The 9,360-nt window shown below is 48.7% G+C and overlaps 2 protein-coding genes and 1 non-coding gene across 6 annotated transcripts; 2 read left to right on the top strand and 1 right to left on the bottom strand.

Moving 5' to 3' along the window:
- Positions 1–329: 329 nt before the first annotated feature.
- Positions 330–5,341, top strand: LOC136552620 (YTH domain-containing protein ECT4-like). Of its 4 annotated transcripts, none has more exons than XM_066544197.1 (9): positions 330–856; positions 1,241–1,329; positions 1,436–1,553; positions 1,724–1,797; positions 2,328–2,873; positions 3,282–3,863; positions 3,951–4,163; positions 4,254–4,400; positions 4,680–5,341. In XM_066544197.1, exons 1-9 carry the CDS (start codon positions 745–747, stop codon positions 4,938–4,940), a joined length of 2,142 nt encoding a protein of 713 aa, XP_066400294.1. In that variant the 5' UTR covers positions 330–744; the 3' UTR covers positions 4,941–5,341. The 4 variants fall into 4 exon arrangements, with proteins under 4 accessions (XP_066400294.1, XP_066400280.1, XP_066400301.1 ...); XM_066544183.1 differs by having other exon boundaries at positions 331–856; positions 1,433–1,553; XM_066544204.1 differs by having other exon boundaries at positions 336–856; positions 3,285–3,863.
- Positions 5,342–6,419: 1,078 nt separating this feature from the next.
- Positions 6,420–6,503, bottom strand: TRNAL-CAA (transfer RNA leucine (anticodon CAA)). The gene has a single exon. It is a non-coding gene; the product is annotated as a tRNA-Leu (tRNA).
- Positions 6,504–7,710: 1,207 nt separating this feature from the next.
- On the top strand, positions 7,711–9,288 carry LOC136552662 (photosynthetic NDH subunit of subcomplex B 2, chloroplastic-like). Its single transcript, XM_066544222.1, has 3 exons — positions 7,711–8,308; positions 8,388–8,825; positions 8,946–9,288. The coding sequence occupies exons 1-3, from the start codon at positions 7,859–7,861 to the stop codon at positions 9,138–9,140; spliced, it is 1,083 nt and encodes a 360-aa protein (XP_066400319.1). The 5' UTR covers positions 7,711–7,858; the 3' UTR covers positions 9,141–9,288.
- Positions 9,289–9,360: the final 72 nt, after the last annotated feature.

The raw sequence follows: 9,360 nt of genomic DNA on the forward strand, positions 1-9,360 counted from the left end.
TCTATGTCCGTTCGTTTGAGCCGGTTTAGCTTATAAGCCATGGTTGAAAGTACTATGATTTAATTTGAGAGAAAAATACTATCCGTTGACCGTGGCTTATAAGCCAAATACTAACAGCTAGTCGGCTGGCTGCCTGGCTCCAAACCCACCGGGCTAAGGAAAGGATCTGATCTGAAGCTTTGAAACCTAGCACTCGCGATCACGATTACCCACTATAAACTAATCCACCAGCAGAGGAGTAGAGCAGTGCAGGGAGCATGACGAAATTAGTTTATTTTTATTTAGAGAAAAAAAATGGAGCGGCGCGGGGAGGGGAATCCAAAGCGGACGCCGAGCAGGCAGGCGGGCGAGAGAGCCGTGCGGCTGCCGGACTCCCCCTCGTATCCGGGTGCAGTGCAGCCAGGCGGTAGCCGCCGGCACCTGCTGCCTGCTATATGACCCCCGCACCCCACCCAAAACCTCCCCTTTACCCCTTCACAGCCCTGTACCAGTAGTGTACTACTATCCCCGCTACCGCTAGCCGCCGCGCTGCTCCTCTGGTGGCGGCTCGCCTCCCTCCCCCCACCCTTCGCCCACCGCCGCCGCCGCCTCCTATCGCTCCCTCCTTATCCCGAGCTTAGCTCGTGCTACCTGCCTACGTATCCGTAGGAGAGGAAGAGGGGAGAAGGGCCGGTCGGTCGGTCGGGGGCTCTCGGATCTCGCCGCTGCCTCCTTCGTTCGTTGGGATCTCGCTCGTCTCGCGCCATGGCCGCCGTCACGCTGCCCCCGGCTCCCGCGCCCGCCGCGCCTGCACCGGCACCGGCTGCTGCTCCTCCTGCTCCGGCTCCGGCTTCTGCCACCGTCCCTGTCGCGGATCGTATCCTTTATTTCTGTGCTGCTGGGCATCAAAGGTTTTGGCTTTACGAGGGTTTCGTTTGCGTCGTTGGGGTCAAAGGTTTGGCCTTGGCTGCTTCGTTGGGGGTTAAAGGTTTTGTCTTCCCATGGCTGCTGCGCCGGTCGGTACCGTGTCGAGTGCTCTTGTCTGTCCTTGCTGCCTTGTTTGCTTGAATTGTACAGATCCATATGTTTCTACCGTGTTTTCACTGTTGCTTGCAAGCTACCGGGGATAAAAAAGCATATTTTTCCATGCTTTTGTTATTGTTCTATTGCTACTGCTCGTCAGGATTTAGTAGCTTGCAACCTCTGGGATATAGAAATAATCTTGTTACACCTTAATTCTTTGGTCTGCTGTTGTGCGAAGAAACCACGGAGCTGCTGCAGAAGTTGTCGCTGGATTCGCAGCCAAAGGCGGCGGCGACGGATGCAACAGAGCCTGCTGCTGCCAAGAAGGTAGAGATAAAAGCAGAAGCTCCTCTCATGGGTTCTCATCTTGTCCGTGTTGATAATCTGCGATTCTGATTCGTTCGCTTATTTGTGCTGTTTATTAAATCAGCAGGGTGCTGTGACGAGCCAGCCGCTGAGCGTGGGGATCCCGCCGGAGCGGTCCATCACGCCGGTGCTTCAAGACTTTATGGATCCCAACCTGTTCTATCTGCCAGCGTATTACTATGGAGGTGAGGAGCTTATGGTGATCTTGTCGTAGCTAGTGCGAGTATTTTAGCCCTCTGTTTGCTGCTTTCGTCTTCCTTGTGGCGTCTGATGAGAACATAATTTGAATTATTTGTTGCTCTGAGAGTTCTGTGATTTTCTAACTGAATTGTCTGGTTCTTGCCTTGTCTTGCAGGTTACGAAAGTTCCATGAGCGAGTGGGATGATTATCCGAGATATCTAAATTCAGATGGAGTGGAGATCGCCCCAGTAAGTTGTCCTATAAGATCTTATCCTTCATGTGTCATGTGATGCTTCCCATGATTGTTTGCATCCTATGTCTTATCCTTAATGTAGAAATGCTGGAATTGTCAAATTACTTGCTACTACTGTCTACTGATACCTGTACTGTCGAGTCTATTGTTGGACATGTAATAAGTGGAAAGCTGTTCACCCTCTTTTTGGGGTATAGTTTCTGCTGTGGTTGGTTCCCCCTTTTCCTTATGCTCTCTGCACTGTTACCTCATGTTGCAAAGGTTGTTTTTCTTGTCTGCCACTATCATCTTGTCATTGAAATTCTGCATCTTGTGTCTTGTGAGGTTGTTTGGACCTAATCGCTACCATTCCATTTGGACTGGAGCAGAAAATGAGCTAATTTCCCCCTCGATCCCTCCCAATGTGTTATGGATTGGAAGGGTTTTTTCATCTATCCAAACAGGACCTGTTGTGTCTCTCATATTTATGCTACTCTTGGAAACATCATGATTAACCATTTCAATGGGTCTTTTGGACTTTTGCAGGCAGTATATGGAGATATTTATGGATATGGGTATGCTCCTTATGGGGCATACTCTCCTGCTACTTCCCCAGTTCCAACGGTTGATGGTCAAATGTTTGGTGCGCAGCATTACCAGTATCCAACTGCGTATTTTCAGCCTCCTACACCAGTTCCTTCTACCACTCAAAGTGACCTACAGTCTTCTAACAATCCTGAAAATCCAGCAGCTAAAGCAGACCCTGCCAAGACAACCGCTAACGGTGTTCCAAATGGTACCGCTCACAGTAACAGTGTAACTGTACCCCTTGCGTCAAGCCAACAAAATTCATCACTGACGCCTGACGGAACTTATAGGGCGCCCTTACTAGGTGGAGTTCCTTCTGCTGGTTACCTGGACACGACATATGGGTATGACAGCACAGGGGCACACTTTGCATGGTATGATGGCTCTGCTTATGCAAATGGACAGCAAAGAACAACTACAACTAATCATTATCCATCCTCAACATTCAGTGGTAATGGTTCCTCAGCAAGAAATCAGAACAAGAGCTCAACCACGCAGCAGATGGTATGTTCAGAGAAATTATCTTGATAATATTTTTATTAAATGCAGCTGTGTTATTTATGTATTTTTCTTCTGTTTATGCATGTTCCCTTCGAGGCTAATGACTCCACTGTTTCAGTCACTATAGGATATAAATAGTCACTATAGGATAAATGTTATTGCTTTTTCATGGCTCTTAGTTTAACCCGATAGGAAGCATAATAATGTTGTGTAGAATTCAATTTGTGTTTTAACACTTCAAGGGCAGACTGGGCCTGTCAATACAAGAAATATGTGCTTTCTGATTGAGCAGCTTACAAACTTTTAGGTTTTGCCTTCTAATTTGAGTTGACTATGATGATATACTTTGACTGTGTATTACATCTGTTGCCAGGCTCACTCATGTTTTTTTTTCTCTGTATTGTCTTCAAGCAGGGTATGCAGAACAGAAGACCTACAACTACATCAGCAGCTCCTACTTATCCCAATAGGATGTACCCTAGCTCCCGACCGTATACCCAGTATGGGAATTCAATAAAAACTGGCCTTCCCTACGGGAGTAACGGTTACGATTCCAGGATATATGGTCGATGGGGTCTTGGTATGGATAACAGGTACAGGCCTAGGGTCCGTAATGGAATTTATGGTTATGGCAATGAGAGTCAGGATGGAACAATCGAGTTAAACAGAGGTCCTAGATCTGGCCATTTCAAGAACCAGAAATTGTACGGTCATACTGTCACTATTGCTGTGAAAGGGCAGAGTCTTCCTTCTGGTGAAAGCAAGAATGATAGTGCCGTGCCTGATAGAGCACAGTTCAATAGAGATGGCTTCCCTGTTCAGTACGATGCTGCAAAGTTCTTTGTCATTAAATCGTATAGCGAGGATGACATCCACAAGAGTGTAAAATACAATGTGTGGGCAAGCACAACCAATGGAAACAAGAAGCTTGATGCTGCTTATCAAGAAGCTCAGTCAAAGGGCTCTCCATGCCCTATATTCTTGTTTTTCTCAGTAAGGATCTTTTCCTCATTTGGTATTTCATTATGAATGTCAAGTTAGTTTTCTTTGTCTGATATGCCATTCACAATGAAATTTCAGGTGAATACAAGTGGTCAGTTTGTTGGTGTTGCTGAAATGACTGGTGCTGTTGATTTTGAGAAGAGACTGGAGTATTGGCAACAGGACAAGTGGAATGGTTCCTTCTCTGTTAAGTGGCACATTGTCAAGGACGTGCCTAACAATATTCTCAAGCACATCATCCTAGAGAACAATGAGAACAAGCCTGTCACGAATAGCCGTGACACTCAGGAGGTAAGCATAGTCCATGTTTTTTTTTCAAGTTTCCTGAATTGCAAAATTTGCCGTCTTGCCTCCTTACTTACCCTTTTGATGATAATGTAGATACACCTTGAACAAGGCCTTCAGATGCTCAAGATCTTCAAGGATCATGTCAGCAAGACGTCCATCCTGGATGACTTTGCCTTCTATGAGAGCCGCCAGAAGTTGATGCAGGACAAGAGGTCGAAACAGCAGCAGGTCCAAAAGCAGGTAGGTTTGAAATTCCAAATACATGGCTTAATTCATCAACTGCAGATTTCATCACCTTGCCCGTCTAATACCTGCGGAAGGGCGGGCCTGGTGCAAGCGGTAGAGTCTTACCGCCTGTGACCGGAAGGTCCCGGGTTCGAGTCGCGGTCTCCTCGCATTGCACAGGCGAGGGTAAGGCTTGCCACTAACACCCTTCCCCAGGCTCCGCACAGAGCGGGAGCTCTCTGCACTGGGTACGCCCGTCTAATACCTGCGGGTTGACTGTCTTGAATCATGCAGGTCTGGGACAGTAGGACCCCCATTTCTGTCACCGGTGAGCAACAGCAGGAAGCTGCTAACGGGAAGCCCAATCCGTCTGATGTACCAAACGGTGTCACTGCAGAGGTGAAGGTGGTGAAGGCTCCTGCAGAGAAACCTGTCCTCACCAACTTAGTCGCCAACGGAGTCACCACCACTCCTGCTGTTTCCTATGCGGCAAAGGTGGCCCAAACAGCAACAGAGAAACCCGTCCTCGCCAACGGAGTCACCAAGACCGGTTAGCTCGACCGCCCAACCAAGGCTCCATAGCTAGCCGCAAGCGAGGTTGGATGTCCTGAAGACTCGCGCGGTGCAAGGGAACTGTTGACCAACCAAGGCAGGCTGTGGAACTGGCAGCATGGCCGCAAGAGCGTTGCTGCTCCATCTCATGGCTACTGGAGGGCAGTTGGCTAGTTAGCGTTTACCCTATTTTCTCTTTTCGCTGTGTTCCCCGTTTCAGTTTTTTTATAGCCCGAAGACTCGTTTCTACCGTAGTATCAGAATGCCAGAGACCTGTGGCTGGACAAAAGGATTTGCGAAGGCCGTCTGGCTTGGTGTGTGTTGCGTCATCGGGGTCGAGTATACCCTGTTCTGTTCGTCGTTATATTGAGTGGATCTGAATGAAAGTGGGTTAGATTGGAGTTTTTATTCTTTTTTCTTCCTATTCCAGGTTTGATTATTGCGGACTGTCCCTTCTCTATCCGTCGTCCATCGTCTGGTGATGGCGCTCGGCTGCTGGATTCGGTTCGGTGCTCCACTAGACTACCACCGCATTGGGCTAGTGGGGACTAGGGAGTTGTTGCAAAGATGACGAAGCAAAAAGGCCCGCTCTTTGCCGTAGTCTGCTTTGCGTAATTTGGCTTCCCACTCTGCATTAGCCACCTTTCTAAAGTTGTCCAAATTCATCACCTCTGTAAAGTTGCCCAAATTCATGACCATCAATTTGGTGACAGAAATTTGGGCGTGTCAAATTGTAGCTCGGTTAGAGGTGCCATGTAGGAAACACATTTGCGCTACAAGTAGCAGGTGCAGGTTACTGATGATCAAGTGCTATGTCCTGTGCTGTCCCCGGGCAAAGGGAGGAGAGGGAAATTTTTCATCGACGGTGGAAACTGGAACGGATGGGCCTGTGGCTGGTGAACCCGGTTGGGGAAGCTCTGGCCTACTACAGTACTACGGGTGTTCAATTTCACGCCATCAACGCACCACGCTATCCTCTTGGAGCCGTAAAGAGAAGTAGGGTCTGTTTAGGACGGCTTTGGCTCCGGCAACAACTTCTGTGGAGGAGCGAGAGAAGCCTTACCGAACACTTTGGTAAACAATAGGAAATCAGGAGCTGAATCGCAAAAAGTGGCCCCCTTCTCAAACGCTCCGGCTTGTCCAGAGGAACACTTGATTGTCCAGAACGCCAATTTTTATGTAGGGTTGCGCACAGCGAGCAGGGAAGGATTGCAACCTATTAGTTTTTATGTTGTCACACTTTAGTCTCAAATGCAATTTGTCTCTACAAAGTTTTGCAATATTAAAGCACTATAGAACTCCAGGGGAAAAAAAAAAGAAAAACATTTTTTTTATGTTGCGACACTTTTGTCTATGCAAAAATTTGCAATGTGAAAGCATTGTAAAACTCTACAGAAAAAAGGAGAAAAAGAAGTTTTTATGTTGTGACACTTTTGTCTCATATGCAAAAAAAAAAAAAAAAACCTAAAAAATTAAAATTTATGTCAGAAGTGGGATTTGAACCCACGCCCTCGTTAGAGGACCAGAACTTGAGTCTGGCGCCTTAGACCACTCGGCCATCCTGACATTTTTATATAATTATCTGATAATATCATATAAATAGCCTATCCCGAAAGAAGCACACTTTGCAAATATCTGCTGTGCTTCCACATTCTTAAGCTGTACACTTGTGAGCTGTGACACACGGCCACATCTTTTTTTTTTCCTCTCACTTTTCTTATATGAGGTATCTGATTTTTTTAATCGTTGTTTAGATGATAGATAATTTTGTCATTGTTTAAGTATAAAAAATTATGTTGTCAAAAAAAAAAACTATAAAACATTATGAAATATCTCTTGAGAGTTTTTTAAGTGAAGGGGGGAATATATTAAAACTTCACACGGTACATTTCAAATTACACATGAAAAAAATATAAAATAAAACCGATACAATGTATCTAAATTCTCCTATCGTCTTCTTTCCCACCAAATTTCCTCGATGTAGACATGTTTCAAATTAGCAAAGTTTTGTTGAACACCGAAACCAAAGTACAGTCCTTATGACAAAGTCATATGGTCGACCCTAGAACATTCGATTTTTTGCAAGATCCAATGTTTCGGAACCCGTTCAAAACACATCAAAAGCGATGAAATAACATTGATAGTTAAATCATTATGAACAACATAGGTATCAGATTCAACACCTCTAACCTTATTCGTCATAGTTGGATGTCTGATTTCTGCTTTGTCACCATCGACGGTGAGGCCGATGATTCGGAGCACCTCTTTCCTTATAGATAATGTCCACATATTAACTCCTGCGATGAAATTGATGCTTGCAATGACGACCTCAACGTGGTCATCACCAAAGTCACCATAGATAACAAACATCCAACCAAAAATTATATGATTTCGTTAGTAGAATTGTTTGAACTAAACCAAAGTAAACTAGATAAAAAAAAACTGCTGTAAATGAGAGAAGGGTCCCCTATTCCTTACCATCGGGCGAACTCACCGGAGAAGAATAAGTGGGGTCCTAGGCAAAGGCCGGAGACGACTGTCTCGCGAGTATGGGTCCCTACTCCCTAGGACCTTTTCCGCGCCTCCATACACTGAACTATCTCTCTAAAAATGTCTCCTAAAGAGTTATCTTTTGAATTATTGTATAAGATTCGTCTAAAATTGATGCACGCGAAATATAACAATTTCTTTTTACGTTGGCGTATAATACAATAACATCTCTCTAGCGAAGAGGGGGAAAAAGAGCACGGAAAAGCGCGAGAACGAAGGAAGGAGGCGACAGGGAGAAAGTTGAAAGTGTCATCTATCCGGAGGCTCCAGGATATGAGGCTGCGGTGAACGCCGCCCCGCGTCTGGAGAGGGCTCTGATCCTCCTCTGCCATCCCCCTCATCACAATCTCCTCACTCCCACTCCCGCTCCAATGGCCACCTCCTCCGTGCTCCCGCTGCACCTCCCGTCCTGCGCGCGCCGGGCCAGCACCGCCTTGCGCGCCTCCGCAGCCCCAGCGGCGGCGACGGCGACGACCGCGCAGTCACTGGAGGAGTCGTTCGGGCGGAAGGGTCTGCGTTTCGTGGCCGACCCGGCCGGCGGGGCCCCCACCGCGGAGCTCAGCGTGCGGAACGGCAGCTCGCTGCACCTCCGCCTCGGCGACGGCCTCGTCACGTCCTACAAACCCAAGGTGTACTGGAAGGACGACGGGTGCCGGGAGGTGCTGTACACCGTGGCGGGCAAGGGCGGCGTCGGCCTCGTCCTCAACGAGGCGTCGTCCTCCTCGTCCGCCGGCGCGGGCATCGCCGCCCAGTGGTCTCTAGTCGACGGCGCCGAATGGACCGTCAGGGACGCCGACTCCGACTCCTACGACGCCGTGCAGGTGCATTTTTCTCTTCTTTTGGTACTTTTCCTCTGATGAAAAAAAGTTACGCGAAGCAGTACCGTGAAAGAAACTGCAGGTTGAGCTCGGGTGCACCAAGGGGAAGCTGGACATCTCGTACGTGGTGACGCTGTACGGGGTGAGCATGGCGACGGCGGTGATCGTCCGGAACACGGGCACCAAGCCGGTGGAGCTGACGGGCGCGGTGCTGAGCCACATCAAGTTCGACAAGCGAGGCGGCACTGCCGTGGAGGGCCTCCGTGGCTGCCCCTACTGCTCCCAGCCGCCGCCGGCCGCCGCCTTCAGCCTCCTGTCCCCGGCGGAGGCCATGATGCGGGAGGACCCCGGCTGGTTCAGCGGCGGCGGCGACGAGCCGCGCCAGGGCATCTGGACCGTCGAGGAGGACCTCTACACCGTGCTCAAAAAGAAGGTGAGCCGGGTGTACGCGGCGCCGCCGGAGGAGAGGAAGAAGCGCGTCTACAGCACCGCGCCGTCCAAGTTCACCACCATCGATCAGGTTCGATCGAGCGCACGTTCTTTCTCTGGTCCTCATCATCATCAACAACAATTCAACATGCAGATTATCCATCCTCTCTCGCGATACTGAATCACAACGTTTGCTGCCGTGAATCTGCAGTATAGCGGGCTCGGGTTCAGGCTGGTGAGGATGGGGTTCGACGACATGTACCTGTGCAGCCCGGGAGGCATGTACGAGAAGTTCGGCAAGGACTACTTCCTGTGCACGGGGATGGCGTCCATGTTGGTGCCCGTCGTCGTCAACCCCGGCGAGGAGTGGAAGGCGGCACAGGTCATCGAGCATGACAACTTGTAACTTTTTCTTCTTCTTTTGGGTGAACGGAATTACAGAATCGAATGGCAGCTCCATGTGTACATTATCGTATACATGTTGATGGGCCCCGGTCTCCAGTGAGATAGATTAATACAGATAATTCTCTCCGTGGGAAGCAGCTTGTACTGAATCTCCTCCTCATTCCCATGCCTCACCCTGTCTGGCAGAGCCATTAAGCCGGCTCCACCGCTTGTCACATGAC

Source organism: Miscanthus floridulus, chromosome 1 (genome assembly GCF_019320115.1).
Source record: "Miscanthus floridulus cultivar M001 chromosome 1, ASM1932011v1, whole genome shotgun sequence".
NCBI classification, from domain to species: domain Eukaryota; kingdom Viridiplantae; phylum Streptophyta; class Magnoliopsida; order Poales; family Poaceae; genus Miscanthus; species Miscanthus floridulus.